Below are 15,704 nucleotides of genomic sequence, written 5' to 3'. Positions count from 1 at the left end.
TTGTCCACATGGACGATGTTGAAGCTCCTACACCGGCCGTTTTCTCCATAATCTTTCAATATACCTAAGGAAATCTTTTCTGATGTGGAAGATCAGTTTAAACTGCAACCACAGAGCATACTACGATTAACCTTCGGCTCTGATACCACTTGTTGTTCCAATAGGGTCGGAAGCGTGTAAATTATTGTACTAAAAAATCACACGAAGTTCAATTCCCAGGAAAGAGAGGTGGATCACATGGATCTCTTAAATACCAAGTCTTTCCTTAGACAGAATATCCATTCTATAGTAATTTAATAGCACAATTAAATACTACTATTATACCCTCAAATATTGAAAGAAAAATAGGACAAGAAAGAACACAAGAGTTTTAACGAGGTTCGGTAAATTATACCTACGTCCTCGGGCACTAACACCAGATGATAACTTTACTATCTTCAAAGTATTACAAACAAATAGAATTTCTTAAGAATTCTCAAATGGGAGAAGAGAGAAAACTAAGAGAGAAAGATTGGTTGGGATGGTTGAAATGAGAAATGGTTAGGCCTATTTATAGTTGAAGTTCAGGGACTAACTTGCAAATGGCCTAAAAAATTAGGGACCAAAATTGCAATTATCCCTTTCAACTTTAAACAACTTGCCAACTATTTTTTTTCTTTCGGTGCCAATTGCACCTCCCACCATTTTTGACTTTTCAACCCCTTTTTAATTTAACTTACCACCATTTTTGACTTTTCAACCCCTTTTTAATTTAACTTATCAACAGACATCCCTTAAGGTGAAGGGTTTTAAGTGATGTCAAATGGTCGAGGCAAGGAAGTTCGGCCAAACTTTCGCAATTTTCACAGTCAAGTCTTTCAAGGTTGATGGCTCCTAATAAATTAGGGATCTTCTTTAAATTTTTGCAACTAAAAAGGTTAATTTTCCATAAATGAACAAGATCTGCACATGATGGGAACATAAAGTAGTTAGAGCATCATTTACTTAAGACTCTTTCAAAATAAAAATTTATATTTGATGCATTGGGTGTATTAATTCACCCATCATCGATACATCAACTTGCTTCTTTTAAAAAATAGAATTAAATCTTTTATATATATTTTTAGAAAAATTAATAAAAATATGTTATCATATGATTAAATGTTACATCAATTATAAATTATTTTTCTTAAAAAAATTCTTGGATGAAGAAAGTATAAAAGCATATATACTTGATGACCTTCGTTCCAAAGTTGTTCCATGTTTCCATGTGCTAATCTCGATACAACAAGGTTCTTTGGATTAAAATTTGGTGATAAAGATTTGAAGGGGTAATAATCCCATCGAAGATACCTTAGTTTATCCGGAAGAGATGCAATATCTATTTGGTATGTAAGTAGCTTCTTATAATACTCATGCTCTTTCCACAACAATTTCCAAGGAGAATTAAAGAAAATATATCTAAGATTAATCATGTTTTCAAAAACAAAAGGTTAGAATAATAGGTTATCCATACGTGGCATGTCTAACTTTATTCCTTGAATTCAATGAGTTCCCTGATAACAAAAACTACTTTATCAAATATTAGCACGGAAAAATTTATAGACGTTCCATTAAATAACTAGTAAAAAAATAATTATATTAGGATAGGCATAGACTAATTGAACACTTTTAGGAATTTTTACATACAAAAAGTGTTTTCTTTTCTTTTGTTTTTATTTTTTCAATCAATGCATTAAATATTTAACTAAGTCATAAACCTCGAGTAGATTCTACATTATATCTAAGACATAGTCATTGTCGAAACCATTTTTTTATTTCGTTTTAAAAATGATGGATCGACTTTTTGGAAAGCGAAAATGGAGTCGCCACCAATCTTTTTTTGTTTAGGTATGATCGGATCACCTAGAAATTTGGGTTGTTTTAATAAAACATTTTGGTTTATTAAAACAATAATTTTGGTCTACGAAAATATGAGAAAATAGGCTCGGGAGTCGGTTATGTATGAGGAAGGATTAGCACTCTCATTACGCCCAAAATTGGTACCAAATTGATTAAATACTGTCCTTTTGTCTAAAATTAAAAATGTTTTTGAAATGTGGTTCTTGTTAATAACATTTGAATAACCCGAGTCCATTGCCAAAAATCTTCTTGTTTCGACGTTCAAAAATTTGTAATTCGAAAATAACAAAAGGATGCCCAACTATTTGGTCTAACGAAAAATTGATACCCAACACAGTAGGGCACAATTCCTCGAATTTCCAAACATTGACCATTGCCTCACCTTGGAAGATACGAGTGAAATTCCAGAGAGATATTTGATTATTTTGAGCAAATAGGAAATTGCAACCCAGCACGATAGGGTACTATTCCCCGAACTGCTAAATACCGAACATTTCCTTTATAAGTTTTTTTTTTTAGAAAACATGAATGAAATTCTAAAGAGACATTCGATTATTTTGAGCAAACGAGAAATTGCAACCCAACACGTTAGGGCACGATTCCATGAATTGCTAAATATCGAACATCTCTTTCGTTTTAATGAAATTTTTTAAAAGACATGAGTGGAACACCGAAGGAATATTCGATTGTTTCGAACAAACAGGAAATTGCAACCCAGCACGATAGGGCACGATTCCCCGAATTGCCAAACATCTAATATTGCCTTTACTTGCGAAAAATCTTATTTCGAGGTAACAAAATGTCATATCCAGTGAGTTAGGACACAACTATTTCCCGAATTTCCAAACACGAAACATTGCCTTGATTTGTGAAGTTTCAAATACAATTGCAAAAAAATGAGTCAATATACTTGTTTGATTATTTAGAGATAAAAACAATTGACGTTGAGAAAGAAGTTGGAATTAAAAAAACATGATGCAATAAAGAGCATGCAAGCTTAGTATTGAGCAAGAAATAAAACTTTGGGACAATAACATTACATGAATAATCAAGAATGATACAAAAACATGAAGGAACAAATATATAAATACAAATGTTAATAATTATAAGCTAATGAATTAAAAGCCAACTTAAAAGAAGTTCCAAGCAAATTACTCAAATAAAATATCAAGTTTTAAAATAAAATGAACAATAGGGAAGAAAGGAAATTTTAAAAGAACACTACTATAAAAGTAATACAAAGACTTTAAAACAAATAATGGATATAAAACTTTTAAAATAAATAGAAAAATATAAATAAGTAATAAATTAAATAATATCATACGAATGAATTTTAAAATAAATGCCATAAAATAATTTACATGGAAATTTGAGATGCATCAAATATATATAATACATAAATGAAGTTTCAAAAAGATTTAGCAATATGCAAAGTGATATATGTACAACATTTAAGTAAATAATATATGAAATTAATAAACCTAATATATATATATAAGAGATAATGATAATATACGAAAGTGTTTGAAAAAAGAAAAGAAAAAAAAATATGCACATAAAAAAAACAACGAAATCATCAAAACAATACAAGATTATATGCTAAAATAATATGCTCTTATTTCTTAAGGAAAAAAAACTTCATTGTAAGCACAACAAAACCAAAGGGATAATTTATAAACAAAACTAATCATTTAAACAAAATTATGGGCCGAAATAAAACGCGCACAAATACTCGGGGATCAAAATTGAAAATGACCCAAATCACCAAAAACACTGCCTAGGCGCGGACCAAACTGAAACAGCGTGCAAACTTTTGGAGAAAAATGAAAGAAACATAATAAAGACAAATTAAAGGTAACGCAAAATAGGAAGGACTGGCCGCGCGAATTACCCATTTAAGGGGAACATGCGCAGAACCAACTGTCCATGCGCAGGCCATCTTTTTCCTTTCCCCAAAAGCAATTAAAATTAAAGAACAATGGACCCTTTTTTTTAAAAAAAAACCTTTTTTTTCTTAAAACATTCACCCCCACTTTTATTCATTCAGCAGAAATAAAGAGAGCAGCCCCTTCTCCTTAACTTCTTTTCTCTACTAGGTTTTCTACCTTCCCCCTTTTGAACTGTCACCAAACCATCGTGAACCCGCCGTGGCTTCCATCGTAAACGGTGGTTCAAAGCCTCATGGAACCGAGTTTTTGGCACTTTTAAAGGGAGATTCAATGGTGAGGCCTCTCTATACCGAAGAAAACAAAGGAGAAAGAACCCCCCACCTTCTCCTTGCGTCGATTCTGACGACGGAAAAGAAAACTCCGGCGACGCAACCCCGGGGTGGATCCGGTAAGACTCTCTTCTCCTCTCTTTTTTTTTTATTTTTTATGCCCACTTTCGTTTAATAGATTTGTAAACAAAAATAAAAAAGAAACTAAAGAACAAAATGAAAACCAAGAGAATACGATCGGAAATCCACCTTTTCTTTTTGTTTTTTTCTTTTATTTCTGAAATCCTGCATACAAGAATGGGGATCCCCCTTTTATGATTTCTTTCGGCTTCTATTTTTAGCCGAAAAATGAGATAGAATCCAAAATCCCCCCCTTTTCTTCCTGATTTTCGGATGGCTTTCTTATAGCCATCCCTTTTTTACAAATTTTATTATTATTTGTTGCTGTCTTTTCTCCTTTTTCTCTTTTGCAGGTGCAAGTGGAGGTGTGAGTGGTGATAGACTTTGGTGGCTAGTTTTTTTAGTTTTTTTTTGTGTGTGTGTTTGGGTTGGGCTAGTGTAATGGGATTAGGTTGGGCCAAAATTGGGTTTGGGCTTGTAACTGGATAATGGGCTAATTTTAATTTGGGTTTGATTTTATAGGGCCCCAGGCAAAATTTGGGCCTTACAGTCATTATGTGTCATTATGCATCAATTTCGTCATACCAGGCCCTTGGTGCTTAAGAAAACTTGATGCATCATTTGACGAGAAGAAGATGAAGAAGATGCCATGGAAGTGTATGGATTGTGAGATTGAGGAAAAAGAGCACAAATAAACCGTGGGACGTTGCTTTTGCTTCTACTTTTTAAATGGTAAGAAGAAAAAGTGACTTTATTAAATAGGGATGAGATTGAAAGTGTTCCTGTTAGGCTGAAACATAACTAATTCGTCCTAATCCAATCCAAGGCTCAGATAAGAAAAAAAGTCCTAATTTTTTTTCCTAAACTTATTTTTCGAACCTCATATATTTTTTTATCTAAATTCTCTTATATTTTAGATTAACCTTCAAATTTAAACGAATATTCTGCCACTTGAATAAATTTACTCTCAATTTACATATTGGCAGTAGTACTTTTAGTCTAAACCCAATCAAAATATTAAACAACCTTTGGTCTAAATCAAGGCTAGCTTAAATAAATAAAAAAAGCCTTCAATTTTGTCTAAATTTATTTTTTTATTCAAATTCTCTTATATTTTGGATCAACCTTCAAGCTTGATATTTGCATATATTGTTAGTAATACGAGCTGTTATCCTTAGATGAATATCCAATTTAAAGGGACTGTTTTTCTTGCCTAGTCTGTGAGATAATTGTTCCATTGATTAGTGTACTATTTGGTCCCCGACGCCCCACCATTAAGTTCACATGATACTGATTTTCATGTGTTTCTTTTCTTACCTTCATTCATTGATTGCAAAAAAGCAAATCAATACTATGCTACAAAGCTGTCAGTCATCCTCTTGGCTGAATTTTCATGGAAAATCTGCAGATTACAGTCTTATAGCGGTAACTTCATAAAGCACCGAAGCATGAAAATTCGCCGCTTGATATGCGACGCACAATTTTTTTTGTTTTGTGGGTGATAAATAAGATACATTAAACACCTATCATCCAGTTTGGTTTTCTATAATAAAAGATTAATTTATTTAAAAATTGTGGATGCAAGCTTGCAACATCTATCACTAGCTAAGTTGTAATGCTAATGGACCTGAATTTATGTAATTACTGAAATATAAAAATAATCAGAGTTGTATAATTTGTGTTTAGGATTACAGAAAATAATTTTAATTACTAAGCTTCGAATCTTGAACTTGTTGGATATCATCTCATCAAAACCAATGTACAAACCAATTCCAAAACAGAGAAACTTTGGAATTTTAATTACAAAAAGGGAAAATTGATTCAAGTTTTAGCCCAAACTGATGTAACAATCAAGTCAAATAGCTGTATCATGAAACCAACTCTTCATTTTGAAGTTCCAACTAAACCAAAATCATTTGGATTATTTTTTCCAGGTGTTTATGTTGGGTTCCTCTACGGGGTAAACATCAATCTAGATTGAGAATGAAAACTGTGATAGGGTTGGCATTGAAAATAACATCCAGGCTCCGTGTGTTCATTCAACGAGTTTTGAGATGAGAGCAACTCTGCCAAATTCTGCATGCATTTATATGATCCATTGATAAATCAGGGGCAAAGAATGCCATGAGGATACTAATAATCAGAATGAGTCAATAGTAATTTACCCAAGAGCATATGCTTCCTCTCAATGGGATAAACAAGGCAACTCTGTTGACAACTTGCAGTACTGCTTCAATATCTAAGTCCAACCACAATATAAAGAAATCATTCAGTAGAAGAAATTGAAGATCTTAAAAGCTTACTTGTTACAAACATCTGTTATTTATTCCCTCATCTGCTTTCCTTACATCAATCATTGCCATCTTTATTCCCTTCACATTAATCTCTACGTAAAAGGGCACATCTATAAATGTGGATTTTGTGGGAACTTCATTTGTTGGTGAGAAAGAAGATATCAAAAAACCACCCATAATCTGCGACTTCAATTCCAGTTGAGTATTGAATCTGTGTCTGGCTTGACTGTCATGCAAGTTTTATGAAATCTACGGATCACAGTCATAAAAAATAGAAAATACCTACTCCTAGATCAATATAAAAGCATAGGTTATAAGATTAACCAATCTCAAACATATGTTGATTATATTTAGGGAATAGTTGTTAGGTTTACCTTAGCTAACATGAATATAAATTAGAAAATCATGAACTGAAATATTATATAGATATATATATATATTTACCAACTTTCAAAGGAAATATGAAACATAAATCAATGGGTGAACAAATCATTGAAGTAAAATGCAGATAGTACTGAGATGCAATATGATTAAATCTCTACTTGCTGCCTATGGCATAAGCACCAATGGTGGAACCTAAACAATTAAGCTGAATGATGTCCACCACTGATCCTATGAATAAAAACCAGCCAATAACAAGTCAACTGTCAAAAAGAATTCAAGTATGAATCTTTATCTCTCCTCACTACAATGCTCAAACAACATGAAAGCAGTAACATACAAAGAAATTTCAGCCCAAACTGATATGATAATCAAAATCCAAGATAAGAAAATATCAACTCCAATAGCTCTACCATGAAACTAACCCAATCTAGCTTGAGCATGAAAACTGTCAAAGGTTGCCTCCAGCTCCATGTGTTTATCCCACAAGTTTTGAGATCTGTTGCAAATTCTGGATTTTTATAATCCCATTGATAAAAATGGGAAAAATGGTGAGGATGCTGAAAATCATTATATGAAACTAAAATCATGATAATAATTCAAAGTCAAAGGTAACTTACTTCTCCACCAAGACTGAATTGCCAGAACCCAAAAAGGGGCTCAAAAGATTACTATGACTTTGTGTTGACGAATCTGTTGACAACTTGCATTGTCACCAAATATCAGTTCAAACCCTTGTATAAAGCAAGCATTCAGTAAATAAAATTGAAGGTCTTACAGCTCAGTTGCTAAAGCTCCAATTCCGCTGTGGCATTCTCAAAGATTTGTAATTCCCTAATCATACATCAACACAGAAGCAAAGGATATAAGAAAAAACAATCTCACAAATAACCAATCTTTCTAATGAATCAACATATGATTGAAGGAAAATGCAGCAAGTATTTAGATGCCAGATGACACCAATGCTAGAACTAAACAATGAAGCTGAACCGAGTCCACCATTGGTCCTATGAATTAAAAAAAAAAAAAACAACAACCAATAACAAGTCAACCGCCTGTACCATCTGTATCATATATATAATCTGTATCACTCTCTTCATCCACGTAAAATACATGAACACCACATATCTCCACCTTGATGTCTACATCATCACCTTCTAGACCCAAATTTCTAATGGAGAATTCAAATGATGCCTCCTCATAATTCTGGTCTTTTTTAACCATGTCGGCGGTAGATAGAATAAACACGTGATAATCCTTGTACTTCTCTGTCTCAAAAGGCAATAACAAAGTTATTGTACTTCTTAGCTTTTCATAACCACCACCACCATTGCCACCATCGGTGGCTGTAAGTTGGTACTCACAAATACATTCAACATAACAATCGGAACGGCAGTGAGTGAGATCAGCCACAAGGCAGATAGCAAAAACCAAAAATCCGCTCCCACTACCCCCGTTTGGAGCTATCTTCAAACTTAAGGAAGAATTCATGCTCTGACACTTGAACTTATTTGCTGAAATTTTGTTTCCTGGGAAACAACAAATCAAACGTGAGGAATCACGGCAAGATGACAAATTTTGTCTCGCTGCCCATATCTTAGCTAGGGATCCAATTTTGAGCATGGCATTTGCCTCAATGTTATTAGTTGACTCTTGATTCAAGTTGAAGCAATTACAGAATAGCATGGAAACCAATTCAACAAACGAATCAAACATGGAAACCAATTCACCAAACGAATCAAACTGACACAAATTTTGATCTGCAAAGGAAACTTTTTCCAATGATGTGCAGTTACATACATCCAACCGGTCCAGATATGGTGGAAGCTCTGAGAGTAAATTGAGGCTCTTGCAACTATCCATATACATATCCTTCAAGCTTGGTGAGGGCACATCAACAGTTGGAAACGAGAATTTGACGATTGGACAACCATCATAATAAAGGGATTCCAACTTTGAAATATTGCTCGATGCATCTTTTGCCCTTGAGTTGGAAGACAAGTCCACTTCTTTAATTTGAGTTCCAGATAGGTATAATCCTGTTAAGCTTCTTGGGATTTCTGGGGATTTGACGATTGGACAACCACCAAAGGGATTTCAACTTTGAAATATTGCTTGATACATATTTTACCATTGAGTTTGTCAAGGTCAACCGTCGAAGTCTGTCGAGACGCTCAATGAAATCAGGTACTTTTTTTATTCCGGTTTCTGATAAATCTAACTTATCAAAGTTATTTGGGATCTCGGGAAACTTTTTGAGACTACGACATCCCTTAAGATGAAGGGTTTTAAGTGATGTCAAATGGGCGAGGGAAGGAAGTTTAACCAAACTTCTGCAATTTTTACAGTCAAGTCTTTCCAGGTTGAGGGCTCCTAATACATTAGGGATCTTCTTTAAATTTTTACAATTAAAAAGGTCAATTTCCCGTAAATGAACAAGATCCTGCACATGCATGATGAGAACATAAAGTAGTTAAGCATCATTGACTTAGACTCTATCAAAATAAAAATTTATATTTGATGTATTGGGTGTATTAATTCACCCACCATCAATACATCAGATTGCTTCTTTTAAAAAATAGAAAAAAATCTTTTATATTTATTTTTTAAAAATTAATAAAAATATATTATCATAAGATTAAATGTTATATCAATTATAAATTATTTTTCTTAAAAAAATTCTTGGATAAAAGAATGTATAAAAGTATATATACCTGATGACCTTCATTCCAAAGTTGTTCCATGTTTCCACGTGGTAATTTCAATGCAACAAGGTTTTTTAGATTAAAACTTGATGATAAAGCTTTGAAGGGGTAATACTCCCATTGAAGATACCTTAGCTCATTCGGAAGAGATACAATATCATCTTGGAATGTAAGTAGCTTCTTATAATCCTCACTCTCTTCCCGCAACAAATATTTTGACGACAAATAGAAGAAAATATATCTAAGATTAGTCATGTTTTTAAAAACAAAAGGTTGGAATAATAAATTATCCACACGTGATATGTTTAACTTTATTCCTTGAATTCGATCAGTTCCCTGATAACAAAAATTAATTTATCAAATATTAGCATGAAGAAATTTATAGACATCCCATTAAATAACTCATAAAAGAATAATTATATTAGGTCAGGCGTAGGCTAATTTAGCCCTTTTTAGGAATTTTTACATACAAAAAGTGTTTTTTTTTTCTTTTGTTTTTATGTTTTCAAATCCATGCATTAAATATTCAACTAAGTCATAAACCTTGAGCGATTCTACATTATACCTAAGATATAATCATTATGAGTCAAGAATGACGATAATTATTTTATTTTCTAAATACTAATTAAAAGGGATAATACTTGATATGATATCAAATGTATAGGTTTATATAGTGCCATTCAACCAAATGACAATATCCCATTAAAGTATATTTAAAAAAAAAGAATATAAATATAATTAGTGCTTACTTTATTATATTTGAGCACTTCTTCCACGTGTTTCAGATTCCATAGTCTACTGCATTTACCAAGGTTTTTAGATTCTTGACAAACAATGTCCTTTGCCATCTCTTCAAGCGTATCATGCATATCAATTATATATGGAAATTCCAAATGGCGCGTTGTACAATAACCAAAAAAACCAAGAGAGAAATTACGAGAAGATGAGACACTGATCAGGCATTTGTCAACCAATTTGTTGATTCCACACTCTACACCCTTATAACAACCACTTAGAATATGTTTTGTTCTTTCTATGGGTTCCCCTTTAAAGAAGCATGCAATGTCAAGAAATATATTCTGCTCTACTATATCTAGCCCATCATAACTACTTTTCAAAGCCTCTGAAATTTTTTTCTCTGGGGGACAGTCCTTTAGCTTCTCAACCTTACTTTCCCAATAATCTATACTTCTTTTATTTAAATCAGAACCCAAAACTTTAAGAGCAAGTGGATTGCCTTGGGTGTACTTTACAAACCTACGGGATAGATCTTGAAAACCAACCGCGGGATTCAACTGCTTAAACGCAAAGGTAGAAAAAAGTTGAAGAGAATCGTTCTCATTTAACCTTTTCACCTCATGTATTTTGTCAGCTCCTCCGCTCTCAAGCACTTGTCTATCTCTAGATGTTATAATGGTTTTACTTCCAAAACCAAAATATTTAACCCCCATATAATCTATTTGGTCTAAGTGATCATCAACATCATCAAGGACAACGAGTACTTTCTTCTTGTTGAGTCTCTCTTGAGTTAAAGTGGATCCTATAGAGGGGGTGTCTATATCAACTTTTGAGTTCAATAATTTCGAAAGAAGTTCATTTCGTAAAGATTTCTTCCCTTGATTTCCTATTTCCTCTCTAACATTTTGAAGAAAGCAATGACTTTCAAACTCCGAAGAGATTTTTTTATATACAACCTCAGCAAGGGTTGTTTTGCCTTGACCACCCATTCCCCAAAGTCCTAATACACGACAGTCATTTTGCTTAATCAGCTTCAAAATCGCATTTTTCTGATATTCTATTCCAACCAATTCTTTAGAAGCACTTTCAAACCCAATATTCGTCAACTTTTTTATAACATATTCAACAACATCTTTAATGTACTCAGATTCAGGTCTAGAAAACAATAAATAATGTAAATAAGTAAATATGAAATCTATAAACAAAGATAAGTTGAATATAACAAGATGAGAAAATTATTGTTACCTTTCAAATTTGCCTTCTTCTATATGCCACCCTTTTAATGTACCGATCTCTGCAAAAGCAGATTTCCATCGTTGTACTGTATCAGTTGCTTGCTTTGATTCATGCTCCTCGAAGGATGTCTCAAAACTCCCACCAATATTTCGCACGTTGGAAGGATCAACATGATAAAAGATGGGAATAACAGTATGTCCATGAGAGCGCTTGCGGATCTTGATGTCAGAGAGTTCAACCAAGCATGATTTCGAAGAGGCATAGTCTGCAGACAAAACGATGATTGAGATATTTGAGACTGCAATTGCTCGAGAAAGTGCTTGTGAAAGCAGACCCCTTTTTTCAGTTTTTCTTCATCGAAGAAAACATCAATTCCCTTGCTTTTCAAGGCCTGAAGTAGATGACTGGTGAAATTAAGGCGCGTGTCTTCACCTCTGAAGCTCAAGAAAACATGATACTTCATTAGAGTAGAAGATGAAGAAGAAGAAGCCATGAAAGAGTATTGTGTTGTTCCAATAGGGTCGGAAGCGTGTAAATTATTGTACTAAAAAATCACACAAAGTTCAATTCCCAGGGAAGAGAGGTGGATCACATGGATCTCTTAAATACCAAGTCTTTCCTTAGACAGAATATCCCTTCTATAGTAATTTAATAGCACAATTAAATACTACTATTATACCCTCAAATATTGAAAGAAAAATAGGACAAGAAAGAACACAAGAGATTTAACGAGGTTCGGTAAATTATACTTACGTCCTCGGGCACTAACACCAGATGATAACTTTACTATCTCCAAAGTATTACAAACAAATAGAATTCCTTAAGAATTCTCAAATGGGAGAAGAGAGAAAACTAAGAGAGAAAGATTGGTTGGGATGGTGTAAATGAGAAATGGTTAGGCCTATTTATAGTTGAGGTTCAGGGACTAACTTGCAAATGGCCTAAAAATTAGGGACCAAAATTGCAATTATCCCATTCAACTTTAAACAACTTGCCTACCATTTTTTTCTTTCGGTGCCACTTGCACCTCCCATTTTTTTGACTTTTCAACACACCTTTTAATTTGTCTTTTCAACAATCTCCACCTTGAAGATTTGATTAGGATAATCACATCTTCACATACTTCCTTCAACTCCCCAAATTCGATAAAGCTATCTTTTGTAGTACCTCCAAATGCGCTCTCGAGCGCCATACACTTAAAGGTGGTCAAATTCTCAGGATGTTAATCAAGTTCAAACAATGATTAAACTTGATTGTTGTTACCACCTTGGTCATCATATCTGCGGGATTATCTGCTGTCGGAATCTTTTGAAGTAGAATTTTTCCTTTTTCAAAGACTTCCCGCACAAAGTGATATCTTACGTCGATATGCTTGGTTCTTGAATGATAGACTTGATTTTTCGCTAAATGAATAGCGCTCTGACTGTCACAATATAAACTTATGTGACTTTGAACAACTCCTAAGTCTTTCAACAATCCATTAAGCCAAATAGCCTCCTTAACAGCTTCTGTAACAGCCATATATTCTGCCTCTGTAGTAGACACAGTTACTGTAGACTGTAAGGTAGACTTCCAACTCACTGGGGCTTTCGCAAGAGTAAACAGATACCCCGTAGTTGAACGATGTTTATCTAAATCACCAGCAAAGTCGGAATCAACATATCCAACTACAAACTGACCAAGTGTTTCATCCTGTTCAAAAATTAAACCAACATCTACGGTTTTTCGAAGATACCGTAGAATCCATTTCACAGCTTGCCAATGTCCTTTTCCAGGATCATGCATATACCTGCTCACAACTCCAACAGCTTGTGAAATGTCAGGCCTCGTACACACCATCGCATACATCAAATTCCCAACTGCATTAGCATATGGGACTTTCGCCATATATTCTCTTTCATCTTCAGTCTTCGGAGATAATTGAGCACTAAGTTTCAAATGAAAAGCAAGTGGGGTACTTACATATTTTGTGTTTTCATTTACACCAAAACATTGTAATACCTTTTTCAGATATTGCTTCTGATTTAAACAGAGCTTGCCTCTTGGTCTATCTCTACTTATCTCTATGCCGAGAATCTTCTTGGCCTCACCTAGATCATTCATCTCGAACTCTTGATTCAACTGAGCCTTCAGCTTATCTATCTCATTTTGGCTCTTCGAAGCGATTAACATATCATCAACATACAAGAGTAGATAAATGAAAGATCCGTCATGCAGCTTCTGCAAATATACACAATTGTCATATTTGCTTCTTGTGTACTTCTGCCTTCTCATAAAGCTATCAAGTCGCTTGTACCACTGCCTCGGGGATTGCTTCAATCCATATAGCGATTTGTTCAGCTTACAAACCCAATTTCTACCACCAGCATCTGTGTATCCTTCGGGCTGAGTCACATAGATCTCCTCTTCTAACCACCATGCAAGAAAGCCGTCTTAACGTCAAGTTGAGCTAGTTCCAAATTCAACTGTGCTACCAAGGCCAACAAAATTCTAATGGAGGAATGCTTCACAACAGGGGAAAATACATCATTGTAGTCAATTCCCTCCTTCTGAGCGTAGCCTTTAGCTACCAATCTTGCCTTGTAGCGAATATCCTTCTTGCTAGGAGATCCATCTTTCTTTGCGAATACCCACTTGCATCCGATTGCCCTTTTACCTTTCGGTAATTGCGCCAACTCCCAAGTATTGTTCTTCAGGAGAGACTGCATTTCTTCATCCATGGCGCTTTTCCATTTATCACTTTCTAAGCTTTGCATTGCTTCTTGATAAGTGATAGGAATATCATCAACAACGGGAAGGGCGTAAACCCAATTTCTACCACCAGCATCTGTGTATCCTTCGGGCTGAGTCATATAGATCTCCTCTTCTAACTCACCATGCAAGAAAGCCGTCTTAACATCAAGTTGAGCTAGTTCCAAATTCAACTGTGCTACCAAGGCCAACAAAATTCTAATGGAGGAATGCTTCACAACAGGGGAAAATACATCATTGTAGTAAATTTCCTTTTTCTGAGCGTAGCCTTTAGCTACCAATCTTGCCTTGTAGCGAATATCCTTCTTGCTAGGAGATCCATCTTTCTTTGCGAATACCCACTTGCATCCGATTGCCCTTTTACCTTTCGGTAATTGCGCCAACTCCCAAGTATTGTTCTTCAGGAGAGACTGCATTTCTTCATCCATGGCGCTTTTCCATTTATCACTTTCTAAGCTTTGCATTGCTTCTTGATAAGTGATAGGAATATCATTAACAACGGGAAGGGTGTAGGCCACCATATCAGTAAATCGAGCAGGTTTACGAATTTCTCTCCGTGGCCTTGCAACTGTAACTGGTTCTGGTGTACTTAGTGGTTCTTGGGTCAGAACCTCTTCAACCTCTAATTCCTCCATTGTGGCTGGAGAATTAGACTTATTAACTGGGCAAATCCCCATCTGCTCAAACTCCACCTGTTTTGGAGTACACTCCACCTGCTGTGGAGTATTGCTCGTCTGAATATCTTTATCTGCTACCTTTTTCAATGTGGCAGATTCATCAAAGGTAACATCTCTGCTACAGATCATTTTCTTTGTGCTTAAGCACCAAAGACGAAATCCCTTCACTCCAGAAGTGATTCCCATAAAGAGAGCTTTCTTTGCCCTCGGATCTAACTTTGACTCCTTCACATGGTAATATGCAGTGGTTCCAAACACATGTAAGGAATCATAATCTATAGCCGGTTTTCCAGACCATACCTCAATAGGAGTTTTTCTTTCTAATGCAGATGATGGCAAACGATTAAGAAGATGACCAGCGTATGTCACAGCCTCAGCCCAAAATTGCTTGCCCAACCCAGCATTGGACAACATACATCGAACTTTCTCCAGCAATGTTTGATTCATACGCTCTGCCAATCCATTCTGCTGTGGTGTATCCCTAACTGTGAAGTGTCGAACAATACCATACTCTTGGCACACATCGAAGAACGGATCACTTTTATATTCCCCTCCATTGTCCGTCCTAAGCCGCTTGATTTTCTTGCCAGTCTGGTTTTCGATCATAGTTTTTCATTTAAGAAAAACTCTAAGCACTTCATCCTTAGTTCTCATGGTATACACCCAAACTCTTCTGGAAAAGTCATCAAAAAAAGTAACAAAG

The 15,704-nt window shown here is 34.8% G+C and overlaps 1 protein-coding gene and 2 long non-coding RNA genes across 4 annotated transcripts; 1 reads left to right on the top strand and 2 right to left on the bottom strand.

Moving 5' to 3' along the window:
* Positions 1 to 3,453: 3,453 nt before the first annotated feature.
* On the top strand, positions 3,454 to 4,940 carry LOC107951406 (uncharacterized). Its single transcript, XR_001698412.2, has 2 exons — positions 3,454 to 4,218; positions 4,573 to 4,940. It is a non-coding gene; the product is annotated as an uncharacterized lncRNA (long non-coding RNA).
* A 1,049-nt stretch (positions 4,941 to 5,989) lies between these two features.
* LOC107951412 (uncharacterized) lies at positions 5,990 to 9,325 on the bottom strand. Of its 2 annotated transcripts, XR_005902947.1 has the most exons (7): positions 7,956 to 9,325; positions 7,673 to 7,728; positions 7,515 to 7,587; positions 7,320 to 7,405; positions 6,568 to 6,739; positions 6,385 to 6,458; positions 5,990 to 6,295 (listed from the first exon to the last, which is right to left on the bottom strand). It is a non-coding gene; the product is annotated as an uncharacterized lncRNA (long non-coding RNA). The 2 variants fall into 2 exon arrangements; XR_001698421.2 differs by lacking the exon at positions 7,956 to 9,325 and having other exon boundaries at positions 7,673 to 7,944.
* A 602-nt stretch (positions 9,326 to 9,927) lies between these two features.
* LOC107889361 (disease resistance protein RUN1-like) lies at positions 9,928 to 12,066 on the bottom strand. Its single transcript, XM_016813791.1, has 4 exons — positions 12,006 to 12,066; positions 11,583 to 11,838; positions 10,408 to 11,492; positions 9,928 to 9,935 (listed from the first exon to the last, which is right to left on the bottom strand). The coding sequence occupies exons 1-4, from the start codon at positions 12,064 to 12,066 to the stop codon at positions 9,928 to 9,930; spliced, it is 1,410 nt and encodes a 469-aa protein (XP_016669280.1).
* Positions 12,067 to 15,704: the final 3,638 nt, after the last annotated feature.

Source organism: Gossypium hirsutum, chromosome A10, assembly GCF_007990345.1.
Source record: "Gossypium hirsutum isolate 1008001.06 chromosome A10, Gossypium_hirsutum_v2.1, whole genome shotgun sequence".
NCBI lineage: Eukaryota > Viridiplantae > Streptophyta > Magnoliopsida > Malvales > Malvaceae > Gossypium > Gossypium hirsutum.
Note: the sequence above shows the minus strand (reverse complement) of the source record. Positions and strands in the feature narration are given on the sequence as shown.

Excerpts from the sequence above, each read along its gene's own strand:
- LOC107889361 (XM_016813791.1), bottom strand. The coding sequence starts at position 12,066 with ATGGCTTCTTCTTCTTCATCTTCTACTCTAATGAAGTATCATGTTTTC. Across the intron at positions 11,839-12,005 it reads TGTTTTCTTGAGCTTCAGAG|ACTATGCCTCTTCGAAATCA; the intron begins GTGAAGACACGC and ends TTTTGTCTGCAG. Across the intron at positions 11,493-11,582 it reads GAAGAAGGCAAATTTGAAAG|ACCTGAATCTGAGTACATTA; the intron begins GTAACAATAATT and ends ATTGTTTTCTAG.